We start from the raw sequence: 20,000 nt of genomic DNA on the forward strand, positions 1-20,000 counted from the left end.
GCGTGGATACTACGGCTCGACACTCAGCCAGGGAATCTCGTCACTCCTTTCAGTCAGACAGAATGATCTGGTAATATAAATCGGAAAAGTTGAGTCAGGGTGTGGTCTTAATAGGGTTATGTTAAGACGTAGACGTGACGCTGTGGGTGTATATCTTGTGAAAAATCTTCTAGGTATGACTATAGAATCTCTTACAAAGTGATTGTGAATAGATCTTAAGCAAATTCCGAGGATAATGTCGCGATGACAATCTGTCGTTGATATGAGATAATCAAAAGCCCATCGAAAAAATCTCAAATGCTATTAGAACATTTCTCTTCAAGGTAACTACAAAGGGAAAAAGCCATTTTATTTTTCGCCATCATAGACGAAAATTATTTCCCCATTACTCACTGCAGGGAAGTCTGGCTAAATGTGTATAAAGAGAGACTGATGATCATAGAGATCCAAAGAATCACCACCCGCCGCCACGTCTCCGTGTAGTATCATCATAGTTAAGGTCATGAATGGATGTCGTCACAATCGTTTGTTACGGTGGTCGCTGCTGCCACCGCCTTCCGCCGTAGTCGTGGCTGCGAGGACGCGCCATTCGAGGCGTCCCAAGAGATTTAGAGCGGCGAAAGACCTACTATTCCCCCCCTGGTCGGCTATGCGGCTGCAGGGGGGCGGACCTCATAGGCTCACCCAGATCTCCCCTGCCGTCCGCCGCCGCTGTCAGGAGGAAGAACTCGACGACGAGCCGGAGGAAGTGGCGGCGGTGAGGAGGGGCGCGTTGACATGGGTCAGCGTTGACCGTCGGGGCTCCAGGTCGAGGGACATCCGGTACAGGTTGTCGTCGCTGAGGAGCAGGCTCGGGTCCAGCAGGTAGGCGGTGACGCGCGGGTTGTGCTCGATCTTGTAAGGTGTCTGCTGGAAGTGACGGATCTCTCGGATCACGTGGGCGATCTGAGGGAGGAAGGGGCGGTCAGGACGAACACATCATGGCAATTGTAATAATTTCGAAGCTCACATTTTCACAGTAAATTCCTCTTGTGCACAATGTAGTTTCCTGTCAATGAAGATGCTGCTAGTTGCATATAAATTGTTGAGGAACATCCTAACTACTTGTTTTCAAAATATAGTGAAAGCAAAAGACATGCAAGAAACTAACTGCAAGGAAATATTTAAAATATCATCAATGTTGTGCACAGTAAATCGACCGATTTCGGAAGTGCTTGAAATTAACGCCGTAGCCAAGTCTAAACGTTTGTAGATTTTATATTGTATCAGAAATACTATCAGCACTCTGCTTTCCTTACCATTCGCATCTTGGAAAAATTGAGTAGCGTATCTTCTGTGAAGTTCGGCGTGCCTTCCTCGATGAAGGAGAGGTCGGTGAGGTACATGCCCAGGTAAGGGATGCAAGGCGGGTCGCACCTGTGGAGGGCGTCGCGGAGGCTGCGGAACCTGCCGTCGGAGGAGACGAGGGCCTGAAGCTTCTCGAGGGTCTGGCGTGTCTGTGAGGAGTGGGAGACATGGTAAAGTAGGAAAATAGGGTTACCAGGACAGTTTGGAATCAAATGCATTTCTCACTTGCATTAAAATGACTCATTCTGTTTGCTTAACAACGTTGGTGATGCGTAAAAAGAAAAGAAAAAATGGTGAGCATCTCCATTCATATAACTGCATCGTTGCGAAACTGTCATTATTCTCCCTCAACAAATTACCTTATCCGTCACCTCCAGTATCCTGTCTCATCTACACAGTAACTTGCACAGGGGAGATGTTTTAGCAATTGTTCTTTTTATTCTTTAAATCAAGAGCGCTCTTATATAGAAAAGTGCCCCTTCAGTGAGGCGTATGCCATTTTTTATAGTGAACCATTGTCCAGCTGAAAGTCTTTGTACGCCACTGCATTCACATGACTTTCTTAGCCTTTTCTCATACTCACCGTTTTAGACACTTTTTCCCATGTTTTCTTTAGCCGGAACACGGATGAGTTCTGGAAGGCAGCGCATACCTGTGAAAAAGACAAAAGGAAAGCTAAATCATAGATATAATAATACAGAAAAATATTAATGGGGATAAGTAAGTCGCAAAGCAAAAGAAGTAATTAACGCATTTTGATTAAATTATGCAATTTTCATTTAATCCTAAAGAAAGCTTAATCGAAATGCACCAATGACGCATCTTGCTTTACGGAATTATTCATTACCCTATTTTTTTCAAAATGAAACAACAGAACAAATTAATGTCATCATAAAGAGAGAAGGAATCCAATCCCTTTGAGTTTCTAAGGAGAAGGATTACCTATACTGAGACCGTATGTGCTATGAAGAGTACCTGCAAAGTGGTCATTGTAAGCGTCCCAGACTAAAAGAAGCGGAATACCTTTTCGTAAGAAAAGGGAATGTCTACGCTCTGTGCTTTTCGTCCTAGTGGAATAACATACCCGTCGATGTTTTCCATTGTGTTTAGCCACCTGAGGCATTTTTAAACACGAAGAAATCATTATCGTGGTAAAACTTCTCATTTGAAACAGGAAAACGATAAACATACCTGGGAGAAAGTGTGAAGGTAAGTAGCACACCTGGGAGGAAGTCAAGAGTAGGTTTAATTCACAGTTAAGGAAAATAAACTTCTGTTTTCGGGGTCGCTACAGTGGATCACCATCTTCCAATTCATCCTATCCTCAGCCACTTCCTCTATTACACCGACCTCTTGCATGCCCTCTCTAACTTCATCCATGAACCTTCTTTTTATTCTTCCTCTTTTTCTTTTGCCTGGTAACTCCGTCCTCAACAATCTTCTACCGATGTACTGCACGTCACTCCGCAGAACATGGTCAAACCACCCAAGTCTTACCTCTCTTACTTTTCCTCCTAAGTGTCCAACTTTACCTGTCCCTCTTATGTAGTTGTTCCTAATCCTGTCTTTACTCGACACTCCCAGAGAAAATCTCATCACCTACAGCTCAGCAGTCTCTAGCTCTGTTTCTTATCTTTTCGTCAATGGTACCGTTTCCAGTCCATATAAAACTTTAGGAAAATAAAATAATTTCCCATAAATCCCATGAGATTCCAGGAAAAAGGATTCAGAAAATAAGTCGATAATGGACAGTGTTTTCACCGTTTAAACATACCACCATGCAATCAGTGGAATCATCCATTATGAAAGTCACAATCAAACCGTTTTATCCACTTACATGTAGCCAGAAAAGGGGCTGTTGAAGCGACTAGGGATATAGCATGTATTTCCGTTTAGACAATTTTTAATGAAGCGAAAAAACATTCATATTACTCTTATGTATTCATCTAGTTTAAGAGAGGAGGGAAGGAAACAACTAATCAACACTCTACACTTCCACCAGCACGAAGCCACCTTCGTTTACAAGTATCCGCCTCTTCGTCGCCACGCACCTGCAAAACGCCATTGTAGTTATGGAGGCAACGGCAGATGTCAGCCACAGCCACCCACTTCTCGATGACGGCGATGCGCGAGGCCAGGGTAGCTCCTCGAATGATTTCCGAGGCCACCAGACGCGACACCTGGAATGTAGGTTTGTTTGTGAATGGTCATTACGGGTGTAGAAGTCTTATGTTGTTCGCTATAATGGAGTTAGGGTTGATATAGTTATAAGAACTTTTCTGCTTTTGTTTCGATATGAGATGATACAAGGAGATAGATTGATAGAAAATCCTAATGTTCTTTAGGAGTGTCGAAGCCTTATATGTTCTTTATCATTCGTTGTAATGGAACAAAATTAAAAAGATTATAAAAAAAACCTTCTTGCATTGTCTAGGTGTGAGAGAGACGAAGAAAGGGATAAAAGATAGGGAGGATTGAGAAAGAGAAACAAGAAGACAGAAAACCAGACAGATAAACAGATAAAAGATAGAAGAAAGGCAAATAAAAGAATCAAAGGATCTCCCTGCACACAGAAGGGCGACATCCCGAATCCCTGCCAGAGACAAGGCATGGCATGAGCGTCCTACCTCGTTGAAGCGCCGAGTAATCAGAAGGATATATGGCGCCTTCTGCTGCTTGTCGTCCTTCATCCAGGCGGTCTTCAGGAACTCTCTGTTGTTGATTTTATTATTAGTTTGTTTTTTGTGTATTTGTTTTGATTCGTGTGTCCGTGTGTATTTGTGTATTTTTTGTTTTTTTGTGTGTATTTCTGTACTTGCATGTGTTTACGTTGTATTTATTCTTCTGTATGTGTGTATATACGTTTACATGTGTTTATGTGCGTTTGTTCTTTTGTATGTGTGTCTGTATTTTCATTGCTCTATGTGTGCTTGTTCCTTTACATATGTGCATATTTGTTTACCAGCGATTTTGTGCACTTAAAGGAATAAAACTCCTTAAAAATATGAGAAGCTAACAGATATACATAATAACCCAAATCGTACATATTAATAATCCATGAATAATGAGAGACAAAAATATATTGTATATATAACCAAACGAAGTGAAATGAAGAAATGATTTTATATATGCAATTAAAATGCCAAGGAATAAATCAAGAGAGAAAAAAACAGCATACAGCATTACTCACTCGCTCCTGATGGCCACGAAGATCTGATGGTCGATGTACGTCATCTGTTCGGCCACCTCGAGCGCTGACAGGGTCTCGATGCTCTCCTTGCTTGGGGTCTGAGGGCGGCGAGGCGATGGGGGGGGGGGGGGGGGGAGGAAAGGGTCTAAATTAGGGTATATATCATTAAACATAGAGAGAGTACAAAAGATTATGCGTAAGGGTGTGTGCATATATGTATATATGTATTGGTCTAATATTGTTACTGTTACAGTTGTACTTAAACTTGGAGCCTCAGTCTTATCAGTATGTATTATATTACTTATTTCATCATTCAGATTCACACTCAAATATGGCTTCTTTGTCTTCCTCCAGATTCTTATCTTCCTATTTTCTTTATTATATCTTTTCATTCCCAAAATATACCATCTTCTTCCATATGTTAAAGTACTGAAACACAAGCATCAGGAGTTCTATGTGCAGGCAGGCAGACTCCAAACAAAACTGAAAATAAAGATAACAAAGGCGAAAATAAGAAAGACGAAAACATAACAGGGACAAGTGACAAACAATAACAACAACGAAATACACTAGGTGTTACACTACACTAAATGTGATTTTTTACAGTACTTTTGGGTGATGTAACAATATTCTAAATAAATGATGTTGCAGAACGTGTTGATGATGTGTATATTTACAAGAGCGTATCAGGTGAAGCACAGACCTACGTGCACATACAAACATATGCATACATAAACATACTAGCATGCAACTGACAGACAAGCGAGAGGGAGGCTAAGCTGATTTGCAGTACTAGTCTTTCTATATTTTATTAAATAAGAATGATGCCTATATAAGAATCCATGGCATTATCGTTTGTTGATACTCATTTTTTTTGTAAAACTGAAATCCCTTTCCATGGTATAAACTTGGAACACTCAACCATTCAAAGGGTACTATCAATTGTAAATATCTATTTGTCCTTGACTCCTCCCATAATAAAAGTATAAGCTTTGTGCCGTTTCTTCAAGACTGTGAAACCAACAGTACCGCCCTTAAGTGAGAAGGAAAGGGGAAAAAGAACCCAAAGATAAAAAAGAAAACAGAAAAAATATAAAAACGGTAGATCTGATGAGTCTAACTTTTTCAACAACATAACAACAAATAAAAATCTATATTGAAGGATATAGAATCTTTGCATAAGAGCACATTGGTCTGAATATTATTTAGTAAGCAGACGAATAATTCGAGCGGTTAGCCAGACCCATAACCAGAAGCTGTCAGGGAAGCCATGCTGATAATCGAATGATATCCAGGGATGGTTGGGTATGGGGCTTGATCACTCACGGTGGGCGGGGCGAGGAGAGTGTTCAGATCCACTCGCGGATTGGCTGGCTCCTCCTTGGTGAGTAACCTGAGTAACTGCGAGGCGGCCTTGTGTTCAGCTGGCAGGAGGGTCGGGCAGCACACCAGATCGTCCAGGAACTCGATCGTGAGGGTCTTCAGCCGCAAGTCCGTCTCGAAGTCCTGCGGTTAGCCATGTTGGGGTGAGGGTTATGTTGGTTTAAGATTTTTTTTGTAATGCATGTGAAGGAGAGAGAGACTATAAGGTATGTCATTGGTATTCGAGTATAAATCAGAGGTACCGACCTGGGAATGCTTAGAGACCCAGTGGCGAAGGACGTTGAGGACTCGCATGGTGGCAGCGGTAGAGATAATGGACTCCTGTCGTGATGGACGTTCCCTGAAGGAGGAGCGACGTCCCTCGCCCCCGACGGAGAACCTGCCAAGGGGTGGAGTCTTGGGGATGTCCCTCGGGTTGCTGGATCCCGCTGTGGCCACTGCAAAAGCGGCCGCTGCGGAGGCACTGCTGCTCCTGTGAGAGTGAAGTGTGAATGTGGAATGTTAAACTAATGACATATATATATAGACAGATATATAACTAGATAGTTTGCTAGCTACCAATATATATATATATATATATATATATATATATATATATATATATATATATATATTGATGGATAGATAGCTAAATAGACTGAGAGATAGATAGAAAGAGAGAAAGAGAGAGAAGGGGGGTTACTACTCTTATTTCAAAGTAAATCAACTTGAAATTATGAAACGTGATATTTCATTTGCCTTTTTCCTTAAGGCCAAGAGTTACATTTAGATAATAAGAAATCTACAGTCAAAATATATACAGATAAAGAAAAACCTCATCTGACCTCACTTGACCTTGTGAGTAACTGACCTTCGCTGAGACTGTCGGGAGGATGTAATGACGACCCCGACCCTTGGCACGGAGTGTGAGGGCGAGTCTGGCACCTGTGTGGAGTATTTGCGTCCATAAATATACTAATTATGGACCTTAATGACAGTCCCTTTACATCCCTTTATTCCCCTATGTTATGCTTACATTACACTGGAATTGGTTTCATTTGCACACTGATCAATTTGGAGACTCCTATGACATGATTATGCACACTTTCCTTCACTCAAAGATTTGTATGTGTTCTACTTATTGAATGTAAAAATGAGAGTAAACGTGATTTAACGTATTGAGGATAGATTTAGTTTTCTTTTTTATATGAGCTATAAGATATACTGCATTATGGAGTGTAATATTTAGATACCCCATTGCAAATATATGGTACAAGAAGGATGCAATTCCGGGAAAATATGTTTTGGCGTATGGTTTCATCTGCAAGGATAGACGGTGACCTGTGAAGAAGCGGTACCTGGAAGGATGACCTCGGAGTGGCGGTGTGGACGCTGGAGCGCGGGGAGGCCAGACCGCCCGTGTCGCTCTCGCAGCTGAGTCTCTTGGCGCCCCTGACGCGTGGCCCTACGAGGAGGAACCCTGGCGAGGAGGTGCTCGGGGCGGCGCTGTGGGAGCGGGCGGCGGAGCGTCGTCGTGCGCCCATCCCGGCCACGGGATCCTGCTCATCTTCGGCCTCTGAACCTGAGGTCACGGTCTCCATCTTGTTCCACCCCTGAGGGGAGACCACGTGAAGAAGCAACACTTCCCAGGGACCTTTCTTTGAAGCAATCCAGCAATGAAGGGTTTAAATGCTCTAATGTGTGACCGGAAAGAAAACTTAGGAGTTCGCTACATCTTAGAATAAGAGGTGTTTATTAGTGATTAAAAATCCTAAAGTAAATATCCACAGAACGACTGAAATCTACTAGATTCTAAGCCTGCTGGGAGACACGGACCTGACGGTGCTCCTCGAGCGAGGACATCCTGGGCGGCAGCGAGCGCCGGGGCCCGGAGCCAGGACGGGGCGGAGAGGTGATCACGTCCAGGATCTTGGAAGGGCGGCGCGTCCTGGACACTCGCTCGCTGTCGAAGGGCAGCTTCCAGTCGGAGAAGCCCTGGAGGGCAGGCCCCGCGCCCGTCAGGGTAGAGGTGGATGCGTCCGTCGGGCTGTCCGGCTGACTCATGCTCTCTGGTGATGGAGAAAACAAGTAAATCTGGAAGACCTGCAGCTGATGAACACAAAAAATATATTCAGTGAACATCCATATAAATACACACAATAAACTATACAACCCCAGTGAACATGAAGCCATCTCCAAAAGAGATATCACACTGATCTCCACTCACCATCGCCAATGAGTGTATCAGCCGAGGACGTGGAGCCGGCGACGCGGCGACCCTTGGGGATGGTGAGGTACTTGGGGTCGTCGTCCGTCCGGATGGTGACCTGCGGGAGAGAGGGGGACGGTGAAGGAGGCAGTGGTCTCGCCACAGACGTTTGCCGAATCACTGCATGGAAATCATCACACACACAGAAGAGGAGGGAGAGGGAAAGGGTGATATAGATAGATAGAGATAGAGAAAGAGAGTGAGCGAGAGAGAGAGAGAGAGAGAGAGAGAGAGAGAGAGAGAGAGAGAGAGAGAGAGAGAGAGAGAGAGAGAGAGAGAGAGAGAGAGAGAGAGAGAGAGAGAGAGAGATGCACAAACGAAAAAAAAGAAGATATACAAACAAAAGCCAATACGGCACAGATAACGGCAGAGAAGACCAAGGCCTACCTTCTTGGGGCTGAACGGAGAGTTGGGGGCACTGACGGGGAGGTTGGGGCCCTCCTGGGATCCTCCCGCGCTTCCCTGTGGGGCCGCGGCGGGGGGGTCGGACTCCTCCCGGACGCGACGCTCCTCTTGCTCACGCTGTTCCTCTTCGACTGTTGGGAGGGAAAGAGGAAGGAAGGAAGGAAGGAGAGAGGGAAAAAGGGAAGGGAAGACGGGAAACAAAGAGGAAAAGATGAGAAAAAGGAGTAAGGAAGAAGGGAAGGGAAGAAGCGAAAGAAAGAGGAAAAGATGAGACAAGGAAGGAGCGAGGAAGGAGGAAGTGAAGGAAGAGAGGGGAAGAAAGGGAAAGGGAGAGGGAGATAGGGGTAAGAAGGTTCGGGAGAGAGAAAGAAGGGGCGAAGGATAGAGGGGAGATGGTGAGGAAAGGGAAAACAAAGGGAAGGAGGGAAGAAATAAGGAAAAGGTTGAGGGATGGAAGGAACAGAAGAGCGAAAGGAGTGAAGAACGAACGAGAGGATGGGTAAAACACCCAATTAGTCAAATCTAGGATAAAAACATTGTTTCAAGTATATCATAGTATATCAACTGGTTATGAAATCCATCGTATATCAGCTATAGACATCGTATCCACAACACAAATACGAGTATAACACAGAGAACGAGTGGAGAACAAGCGGGAGACATCATTATGATTATTGATTCATTCACACATATACATAAATGGATACTTACATGCAATTATACACATTTACTGATACGTTTATACACAGATAAATATACACATTGTTATATATGCATATATAGTCATCACATTTCAGTTATATAAAAGATATACAATGCAGATGAGTTTGTGTGTACCTTTTTGGTTGTGTGGATTGCTTATGTATGTATATGTGTCTGTGCATGCGTGTGTGGGTATATGTGGTTATATATATGATTATTTGTTTGTTTGTCTCCGTGTCTGTTCGCCTGCGTGTGTGTGTTTGTGTGTTCCTGTGTGTGCGCGTGTGTGATGTGTGTTCATGTGTGCATATAAATGTGTGCAAGTGCATGAGACACGGCTACGGACCGAGTGACATCTAAACATGTCCCCGTTTTCTACATAAATGAAATGAAATAAAAAAAAAGATAAATCACCGGTCATTGAACAAAACACCCAACACGTGTGAACTTACAACGCCTGTAGGACCAGCGCCAGTGTTGGTTTCCGGAAGCCTTGGCCACCTGAGCGTCGAAGGTCCAGCACCTGTCCCGTGGTGCTTCCATCTCCAGCCCTACATTAACCCATACATTATACCTTCACGCTGTCCTGTGGGGCCATCATGGCGCCTGGCCTCCCACTCTCTCACACTTGCGATATTGGCTATTTTGCGTTACAAAAAATTGCACACTGTCTCTCAGCGGACATGCTTTTTTATTGTCATATTTACACATGACCCTCATAAACTGGATTCATTTTAAAGCCTCGATGTTAAATATAGATTACTTGCGTTATAGGCAAATTATGGGTATCATAATGCAATATGATCAGCATGCACCAACGTTGAACACCACACCTTAATATCACACATGACACCGAAACATATTCTTATGGGAGTATTTAAGTTCGAAGTGTTATTTAGGGCAGGCTTATTACAAGGAACACATTATTTATTTAAGATAAACAAATATACTTATGTGGTAACTTATAATACATAAAGATATATACAGAGCTGCGGTAGCATATTAACATACAAACATATATTCATATCTATTTTTATACACTTTGATAAATTACTCAAAATTTATATCTAATTACATTTTTATCTATTATTTTACTAACTCATTTACAGCATATGTTGCCTATTGATACCAAAGAGGTTAACTTATCATCTATGTTTACGTCATATCATTCCGTCTGGGGAAAAGGAAGGATTAAAAATGGGAATAAAAGAAGAGAAAGGAGAAAAGGGGAAAAATAGAGGAAGAGGGGGGTGGGGGGCGGGGGAAGGGAAGGAGGCGATAGGAAGGCGCGTAAGGACGACATGAAGGAGAAATACCACTACCTGGGAAAGGGCTGAAGGTGGAGGTTCTTCTCGGGGAGTTCCTTCCGCTGTCGAAGTCCGGCGGGGGCGAAGCTACGTACTCGGGGGACCTGCGGGGAGCGGGGGCGAAGGACACAGCGACCGTTAGTGCGGTGATGAAAATTAATAGGTCGAAAAGCAAGGTAAATCCAGGGGATCGTTACAGCTCTTTCGCTGTCCCTAGTCTGCCCCTTTCCCTGCACATATACTTCTTCCCTTTCTCTAACCCCTCCCCTTCCCCTGCCCATAAACCTCTTCCCTTTCTCCAACCCCTCCCCTTCCCCTGCCCATAAACCTCTCCCCTTTCTCTAACCCCCTATTCCGAAACGCCATCCCCCTGAGCCTAAACCCCTTTACGATGTAATCCTTTCGTAACCCTCTTCACTCCTCGAATAAGCCATCTGGTCGTAGACGATCGGGTTGTGGCACACCTTACCCATTTCCTAGATCCGAAGAATTCTACTCTTCCATTCAGCTTCTGCACTTCTAAATCTCTTTTTCTGTCTCTAAACCTCCATTAGCTTTGAAACCTTTCCCTGCTAATGCACTTCCTTTCTCTGTTAATAATCTGTCTTGCCATATTCCTAAACCTCTCCAACCTTTAAAACCTCTTCCCCTACTGATAAACTTTTCTGCCAACAAACCCTCCCCTCTATCCTAAACCTCTGCTAGCTTTAAAGCCACTTCCCTTAATAATAAAACTCCCTTTTCTGTTAATAATCTTTCTTCCCTTTCTTTAAACCTCTCATAAACATCTTCCCCTATCCCTAAATCTTTCCGTTTAAATTCAGTGTCCTGCTAAGAAACTTCCTTTTTCTGCCAATATTTTTTCCCCTGTCCCTAATCTCTCGTAGTTTTACAGCGCATTTCCTTACTCCGTAACTCCCCTTTGACTGCACCCCTTCCAGGCCCCTTACTTGCCCCCAATCCCCAGTCTCACGTACCTCTCCACAGACGAGTCCCGCGAATCAGCCATCTGATCATGGACGTCCGGGTTGTAGTAGACCTTCTTCAGCGCCTCCAGCACCGTCACGCCGTCGGTAAATACCCGGTAGGTGAGCAGGAAGGTGTTCAGGAAATCGATCGAGAGGAAGCGCAGGTCCGTCAGGCGTTCCAGGAGCCTCTCGGGCGTGGCATAGCGGATGTGGGGGACCTGTCGGGGCGTGAGGAGAGCCGCGTGTTTTCCATCAGTTGTAAGGATCATCAGAACCATCGCTCATTGTTTGAGGATGTGCCGTTAGCGAGTGGTAGAATACATATATATAATATATTTTCACGTGCTTTGCTTTGCCTTCATGAGATCATCTACCCATCCAAACTAATAGGCATTATACTGTGCTGAAAGTAAATGTATAATTCATATCTTAACATAAACGGTGATAAATCTACATGGTAAATAAAAATACATTATATGATCGATATTTTCCCTGCTGTCCAAACCGGCTACGCGTGATCAGATATAATGATATTTCTAGTGGATTGCAGATTTTCCTTTAGTAAAGAAAATATTGTGTTCAATGGCGTAATTGCATTAAAAAGTGTTTTAAGATCATTTGATTGTGCGGCACGACTTCAACACAGTTTAACGCCTATATTATGGTTATACTCACCATTACAAGCATAGTAATTCGAACTAAACATCATTACGCTTAACGCTCGCCATAGGTTAGGCAATATCTTAAAAACTGATCTCGAGTTACATCCATTTAACTGTCCGTTATTCATAACCACAAGGCATCATTTATGTTTTCATCAATATACCAATAAGCTTTAATGATGAAGAATTATACTTAATTCCAAAAAATAATGAAGCATTCACAACCAGAATGTACTGAAATGTAATTGCTATGTTACTTGTTATGTTATAAAAATGCTGGTTTTGAATAAAAGTGCTAGTGTTAAGTGCAGGTAATAATGCTGGTGTTAGGCCAAAAATTTAGTGATGGTGTTAAAGAATGGGTACTAGCGCCGGGTAAAAATGCAAGTGCAAATGTCAGGGTCTTTATGTTAATGGGTATGCGGGTGCACGTGCTGGTGTTGGGTAGATGTGCTATTGTTGGGGTCAATCGCAAGTAATGGCAGCGGTGCAGAGTTAGTGGTGTCAGTTTTGGTCTCAGAGGTACGGCGTTGATCTTCCTTCGGGTTTTCCTGGTGGTGGCAGTGGTGGTGGTAGGAGGGGGGTGAGAAAGAGCTAGAAGGGAGGAGGCAGAGGAGGGGCAGAGGTCACGCGCAGCCATGGGACAACTGGAGTCAAACGAGAGCCAGAGACGGGTCAGCTTAGGTCCCTGTAAAGTTCCTCGGATAAACGATGCAGAGGGGCTTCGAGGGCTGAGAATAAGGGCACGGGAAGGGGAGGCGTCTACAGGGTTGATTCTGGTGGTGCAGGGGAGCCTCGTTACCGTGAATCAGTGAGGAGGAGGAGGTCTTCAACCCATGTCTCGAAGGCTGGCGTCCCTCACTTCTTCCAAGACGCCTCGACCACCTTGGCATCTTTGTGGGCACTTCCCGAGATTTCTGACCTCGGGTTGGTGGAATGGTAGAAGGGCATGTCCTATCGAACCCCTAAGCCTTTGCTTATAGACAAAATCCCAAGGATATTCAGGGAAATGGATATGCAGAGAAAGGCGTTTACATCAGCAGAAGCACAAGGCACAAGGCATAAGGCGATAGTAATTTAGTGCCGAAGTACTGTTGCCAGTCTAAGGAACCTGGATTACCTGGAGACAGAAATTAAGAGAGAGAGAGAGAGAGAGAGGGGAGAGAGAGGGGGGGAGAAGAAATGTTGAGAGAGAGAGAGAGAGAGAGAGAGAGAGAGAGAGAGAGAGAGAGAGAGAGAGAGAGAGAGAGAGAGAGAGAGAGAGAGAGAGAGAGAGAGAGAGAGAGAGAGAGAGGAAGAGGGAGAGAGGAAGAGAGAGAGAGAGAGGAGAGAGGAAGAGAGAGAGAGAGAGAGAGAGGGAAGAGAGAGAGAGAGAGGAAGAGAGAGAGAGGGGGAGAGAGAGGGGGGGAGAGAGAGAGAGAGAGAGAGAGGGGGAGAGAGAGAGAGAGAGAGAGAGAGGGAGAGGGAGAGAGAAAGAGAGGGGGAGAGAGAAAGAGAGGGAGGGAGGGAGAGAGGGGGGGAGGATAGACAGAAAGAGGGGGAGAGAGAGAGAGAGAGAGTAGTAGAGGGAGAGGGAGGGAAGGAGAGAGAGAGAAAGAGAGAGAGAGAGAGAGAGAGAGAGAGAGAGAGAGAGAGAGAGAGAGAGAGAGAGAGAGAGAGAGAGAGAAGAGAGAGAGAGAGAGAGAGAAGAGAGAGAGAGAGAGAGAGAGAGAGAGAGAGAGAGGGAGAGAGAGAGAGAGAAAGAGAGAGAAAGAAAAGGGAGAGAAAGAGAGAGAGAAAGGAGGAAGAGAGAGAGAGAGGGGAGAGAGAGGAAGAGAGAGAGAGAAAGGGAGAGAGAGAGAGAGAGAGAGAGAGAGAGAGAGAGAGAGAGAGAGAGAGAGAGAGAGAGAGAGAGAGAGAGAGAGAGAGAGAGAGAGAGAGAGAGAGAGAAAGAGAGCAAGAGAGAGCGACAGCGAGAGCGAGAGACGTCCCCTCCGCCCCATTACTCGGCCGACCTCCAGGGACGGGACGGAATGGCTCCTCGCTTGGGCCTTGTCCTAATCAGCCCCAGGAGCCTGTCGGGGAGCTCCGTCTTCCTATAGGGCTCCAGTGCAGTCCCGGCCTGCCCCTCCTCCTCCTCGTCCTCCTCCTGCTGGCGGTGGGACACCACACGGGGATTAAGTGCTGGCGGTGCGGTGGCGATGATGATGATGGGGGCAATGGTGATGATGCTCTCGATGAGGAGAATGACAGATGGAGATGATTAGGGAGAGGATGGTGGCAAATGCGACCGCGAAGATAGGTGTAGTGAGGGTGATGCTCATTTTCCTAAACGGGGATTCTCCGTGAGTGAACTGACTAACAAGGAGGGATGGTGACGGCTGCGGCCTGACAAGAATCATGATGGTGATTTTGGTAATTCAGCGGAAGTACGCAGGACTCGATATTATTCATCATGAAACACTGACTGCCCAAATTTTTGTTGACAAGATTTAGAAATATGCAATAAAAGCTGACTTTTGTCAGGAAATTCTTTATATTTACACACGCTATCAACAAAATCAATGTTAATGCTATGAAAACATGCTAATGGCAAGCACAACTAACAGTAATAAAATAAACCATATGATAATGGATCAGTTAAATCATAAATACCCTGTGGTCAAACAATGTGCCCAAAGTGTAATCAGACTCTAACCTTTATTCATGCCGAGTCCTGGTACATGGATCAACAGTATTGCTTCAAATATACAGTAGTAACAAAGACATAAGACAATTACCAAGGTGGCTCTACGATATGATACACCTACAAGGAGGTCAAGCCCGCCTAGTGGAAATCTACGAAAAACATATATGTGTTTGTGTGTGTGTCTGTGTGTGTGTGTGTGTGCGTGCGTGTGTGTGTGTGTGTGTGTGTGCAAAAAAGAGGTGCTGGGAGGGATGCCTAATGTGATACAAGCGGTTGTGCCACGTTTGGGTAATGCAGGAGTTCGTTTGTTATTAGGGTTAGTGGTATCGTCTTCTTATCCTAGTGTCATTGATACTAGGAATATATATATATATTTCAGTTATGAGAATAACAGTAAATATCAGCCGATGATTTTATGCATAAAAATCATAAAGCGGAACTGAAGTCTTGTTGGAATTCACTGACTTCAGAGGCGATCCGGAACAGGAAAAGGGATGTATCATGACCTTTTTAAAGAAGAAAAAATAAAGGAGGAAGTGACCTGACCTTGCACGAATTGAGGGTCCTAGAGAAGCGAATGTCAATGTCATCCTTGAAGAGCTTAGGGTCATTCTTGATGAAGTGTGGCATTGTGACGGACGACGTGTCTGACATTGACGACCTGAAGAGGTTGTTGAAGTGTACATTGTCAAGGCACTGCAAGAGAAAGCCGGAAGGACTGGTTAGTAAGGTCTGGGTTTCAGAGTTTCTGTGAATCTGCTTTGGAACTTTTTTTTTCGTATGAATTTTTGTATTTAGTAGATGATTCAAACTTCTCTTTAATTGTCTCCTCTTCTCATTTCTTTCCCCTCTCTCTCTCTCTCTCTCTCTTTCCTTCTCTCTCTCTCTCTCTCTCTCTCTCTCTCTCTCTCTCTCTCTCTCTCTCTCTCTCTCTCTCTCTGTCTATCTGTCAGTGTATCTATCTATCTATTTATCTGTCTGTCTGTCTATCTAGTTCTATCTATCTGTCTTGTCTATCTATCTTTATATCTGTCAGTCAATCTATCTATCTATCTATCTACCTATCTACCCTTCTATCAATCTATTTATCTGTCTGTCCCCAGTCTCAGTCTCTCTCTCACCTGGCTGATATCACTGATCCAAGCTTGTTTCTCCTGCATCGTGGGCGCGACCAGATGGAGTGTAATGGGAGAGCCGCTCTTCTGTTCCACGATGATCTTAAAGTCCAGATTGGCTTGCTCCACCGGGAAGTTCTTGCCCGGGCCGGAACCGCTACTTGTAGCAGCTGAACTATCGCTAACTCCGCTACTCTGGGACGAAAGCGAGCACACGGAGGCAGATTCTGGATGGTTCGATGGGAGTTTGTTAGTTTTGTTAGCGCTAGAGGAATGGGTTAGCTTTTTTTCTTCCTTAAGGGCGGGGTATCTGTGCATGTTAATATGGCTACGGCTATTGTGGTTTCTATCTGCTTTTGCTACGGGTACTAATAGGAGAGAGTGTACTGCCGCTACGTCTATGGCTAATAGCGTTTTTTGCTAGGAGTCGTGATTTCTAAATCTATCTTCTAGATCTATTATTACTTGATTTCTCCTCTTACTACTTTCTACTATATTTCTACGGTGCAAATATTTAATATCAGAGACACTACGCTTCTAATTGCTAATGCAAAATTAATACAATTTACAAAAAAAAGAAAAAAATGATGACAGGGTAATATCACCTTTCAGTCACAGATAGTGCTGGTTCGACGAAACTCATACAATACCTCCTCATTTCTAACCCCTTTCCTCTACATCTCTTCTCTCTTCTTCCTCATCTTCATATCCTTTCCTATTTTCTTTCATCTCTTCCTTCTTCTCTCGCTCCTTCCTCCTCTACTTCGAGCCCCTACCCCTTCTCCTCTTCCTTCCTCCATCCCCTCTCCACTTCCCATCCTCTCCCCCCCCGATGCTTCCACCCCTACTCCCATCCTTCCACCCTTACTCCCACTTCCCTCCCAGATCCTTCCTCCTTGGCCCCCACCAATTCCCCTCCTCTCTCTCTTAAACCTCACCGCCATCAATATAATAAGTAACCCCATCTTCCCCTCCCAGACACGTTCTCCTTGCACCCCACCACTTGCCAGCAGGTCCTCTGACCCTCCCTTAAACCTCACCGCCACCATCGTCCTTAGCAAACCCCCCTCCAAAACACGTCCTCCCCCGCCACCAGATCCCTCTTACCCTCCCTCCCCTCCCACTTAAACCTCCGAACTCACCGCCATCATCGTCCTGAGCAACCCCACCCTCCCCTCCCAAACTCGTCCTCCTTGCCCCCCCCCCCCCCAGACCCCTCTTACCCTCCCTCCCCCCCCCCTTAAACCTCCGAACTCACCTGCCATCGTCGTCCTGAGCAACCCTACCCTCCCCTCCCATACCCGTCCTCCTTGCCCACCCCCCATCAGGTCCCTCTTACCCTCCCTCCCCTCCCTCTTAAACCTCCGAACTCACCGCCATCGTCGTCCTGAGTAACCTGCTCAGTCGGGTCTTCGATAAGCGTGGCGTCGTTGAGAGGGACCTTTCCCACGTTGGCGACCAGGTGGAGCTTTCCTCCCGACGTCCGTGTGGCCACGATCAGGTGATTGCTGTTGGGGGAGGGCGTGGGTGTGAGAAGCTTCATTGATACTATTGTTTTTTGTGAACTTTTAATATTTACGAGGAGAAATTGAGGAGGGGATGTTGTTTGAATAGGCTTTTAATGGCACTGTTGTTGTATTTAGGGGTTACGGGTGTGAAAAGATTGTTGATATTGGTGTCGACATTTTGTTGTATTTACGGGGGATGGGGTGTGGATAGGTGTCGTTGATGTTGTTATTATTGAGGAAAAGGATATAAATGATTGTATCAACTGCGAATTATTGCTGTCATTTTGTTATATTTCAAAAGGAAAGGGAGGCCTGAACATGTGCTGCTGAACGGTAAAGGGAGAAAACGAATCTGTATAGATGATGTTCAATAATAGTGTTCTTGCTGTTTTTGTTACATTTCAAGGTGGAGGCAAAAGGTACGCTGTAAGGGGGATAAGTTTCAGAGAATTCATCATTTTTATTAAATTTCTTACAAACATTTTTCTTATTTTCCTGTAATTCAGGGGTGGGCTGTTCCCCTAACTGGTGTAGGGGGACGGAGAGAAGGGGTTAAAATGCTGTGAAATAACTGTAATTATTGACACTATTATCGTTATATTACTACATTTCATAGGGGGCGTTATAAGGAGGTTGTGGGTAATCAAATCGAGTCAGTACTACTTCTTAAATTACTTTGTTGCCTTTAAGAGCACTCAAAGGCATCGGAATAGAACACTAATGCTATTATTCCTACAGTTAATAGTAGCATTTCAGGGCGCCAGTATGTTAAAATCGTTAAATCATTATATCCTAGGTGGTTGCCGCGGGGTTGCCAGGTGGGTTGAAGGGATGTGAACTGTGAATAGACAATTTTCCGTTAATACTATCATCGATGTTAACAAAAGGCCATATTTCATTTGCTGGGTATCAACATCGTCCTATTAACATTATTTGTTTGTCTTAGGACCGACTGGCTGATGGTTAGGGCTTGTTAGACATGCTGCGGAAAAGATGAAGGAAGAACGATTATTAAGAGAAGGGTTAATAGTTCTGGAAAACACGAACAAACAAAAGTGATATGAAAACATACACAATACATATTTGAAACAGATAAACAGATGCTACATATGTATGTTATGTACACATGATTGTAGAAAAATGATAATAAAACACACAGACACACATAAATACAGACACACACACACACACACACACACACACACACACACACACACACATATATATATATATATATATATATATATATATATATATATATATATATTTGTGTGTGTGTGTGTGTGTATACACACACACACATATATATATATATATATATATATATATATATGTATATATATATATATATATATATATATATATATATATATATATATATGTGTGTGTGTGTGTGTGTGTGTGTGTGTGTGTGTGTGTGTGTGTGTATATGTATATGTATGTAATCACACACATACATATATGTGTGTGTGTGATGCAGATATACATAACTCCTAAGACACTTAGAGTGGAGGAAAACAAATCACATATTCTAATATGCTTGTAATCCTGATTGGTCTTATCATTTTTTTTTTTAAGTTACAGTCATTATTAGCAAAACCATTACTACTATCATTAATATCGTTGCTGCCATGACTATTACCATTTTATTCATTGTGAGTCATTATTTCAATAACGATAATAGTGATGATAATCATTTTCATACTCTAAATACTGATATTTCTTGAAATTCCTTTCTAATATATTTGCTAGTTCTATCATAATCATTACTGCTCTTTTACGATCATGAGCTTACAATACAAATCCAACCAATTATTGATTTGTTATTCCTTATCATCATTATCATCCTCATCTCCCACACCCGTTAAAGATCTACTTAGCTCCGTATCCTTTATCCAACATATCCTTTAGACTCTCTACATACATTATCAAATCGTGGTCATCTCAAGGGCATACCTGAAGAGGAAGCACTGCCGCACTGCCTCCTTCTCGCTCTTGAACTGACCGAGGCGGGTCTTCACAGGACGCGGTCGGTCTCCCAGAACTTGGATCAGCGAACCTGCAGGGCCAGTCACAGCATGAGAGAAGGTCACTGCTTAGAGGTCGAGAAAAGAAGGTAGAGAAAGAGGGAAGAGTAATGGCTCGAGGAAAGGGGTCTTCGTTGAACTCGTGTAAGAAACAAAATCGGATTAAGTGTGGTTTATCTGGTTTGTTTGCGTGCATATAATGACATCAATATGAGACGTAATCAAGGGTCGGATTAGTGTGAGAAGAAGTAGAGCACCAAAGAGTGTGTTTGATTTCTGGTTAATTCGTGATTTCAAAGGGTATCTTAGTTCTATAAGAAGTCCTCTTTGTAGCGTTACGAAGAATTGAGTTGTTCTATGGGGACCGAATGGCTTTTCTGTGAGCCTAAGTATGGGTAGTAATAGAGATTATTTCATAGTGTCATGTTCCATTGTCTTAGACGCCAATTTTGTTTGAGAGTAACATAGCA

At 43.9% G+C, this 20,000-nt stretch overlaps 1 protein-coding gene across 3 annotated transcripts in view; it reads right to left on the bottom strand.

The window, feature by feature from the left end:
- Nucleotides 1–20,000, bottom strand: part of LOC113809709 (ras-specific guanine nucleotide-releasing factor 2) — a 75,693-nt gene that overhangs the window by 2,662 nt on the left and 53,031 nt on the right. The window contains exons 10-30 of one of the 3 annotated variants that reach the window (XM_070113854.1): nucleotides 19,460–19,562; nucleotides 17,370–17,503; nucleotides 16,002–16,222; nucleotides 15,427–15,576; nucleotides 11,560–11,768; nucleotides 10,598–10,686; nucleotides 9,728–9,826; nucleotides 8,556–8,704; nucleotides 8,127–8,226; nucleotides 7,736–7,968; nucleotides 7,258–7,500; nucleotides 6,771–6,844; nucleotides 6,167–6,392; nucleotides 5,864–6,043; nucleotides 4,943–5,020; nucleotides 4,538–4,635; nucleotides 3,975–4,059; nucleotides 3,399–3,527; nucleotides 1,931–1,999; nucleotides 1,299–1,496; nucleotides 1–945 (exon numbers count right to left, since the gene is read on the bottom strand). The exon at nucleotides 1–945 is cut by the window's left edge and continues 2,662 nt beyond it. In XM_070113854.1, coding sequence (XP_069969955.1) covers nucleotides 715–945; nucleotides 1,299–1,496; nucleotides 1,931–1,999; nucleotides 3,399–3,527; nucleotides 3,975–4,059; nucleotides 4,538–4,635; nucleotides 4,943–5,020; nucleotides 5,864–6,043; nucleotides 6,167–6,392; nucleotides 6,771–6,844; nucleotides 7,258–7,500; nucleotides 7,736–7,968; nucleotides 8,127–8,226; nucleotides 8,556–8,704; nucleotides 9,728–9,826; nucleotides 10,598–10,686; nucleotides 11,560–11,768; nucleotides 15,427–15,576; nucleotides 16,002–16,222; nucleotides 17,370–17,503; nucleotides 19,460–19,562 — 3,098 coding nt within the window. In that variant the 3' untranslated portion in view covers nucleotides 1–714. Of the gene's footprint in view, nucleotides 946–1,298; nucleotides 1,497–1,930; nucleotides 2,000–3,398; nucleotides 3,528–3,974; nucleotides 4,060–4,537; nucleotides 4,636–4,942; nucleotides 5,021–5,863; nucleotides 6,044–6,166; nucleotides 6,393–6,770; nucleotides 6,845–7,257; nucleotides 7,501–7,735; nucleotides 7,969–8,126; nucleotides 8,227–8,555; nucleotides 8,705–9,727; nucleotides 9,827–10,594; nucleotides 10,687–11,559; nucleotides 11,769–15,426; nucleotides 15,577–16,001; nucleotides 16,223–17,369; nucleotides 17,504–19,459; nucleotides 19,563–20,000 lie in introns of all 3 variants that reach the window. The other 2 variants (XM_070113855.1, XM_070113857.1) reach the window with 2 other exon arrangements.

This window comes from Penaeus vannamei, chromosome 35 (genome assembly GCF_042767895.1).
Source record: "Penaeus vannamei isolate JL-2024 chromosome 35, ASM4276789v1, whole genome shotgun sequence".
Classification (NCBI taxonomy): domain Eukaryota; kingdom Metazoa; phylum Arthropoda; class Malacostraca; order Decapoda; family Penaeidae; genus Penaeus; species Penaeus vannamei.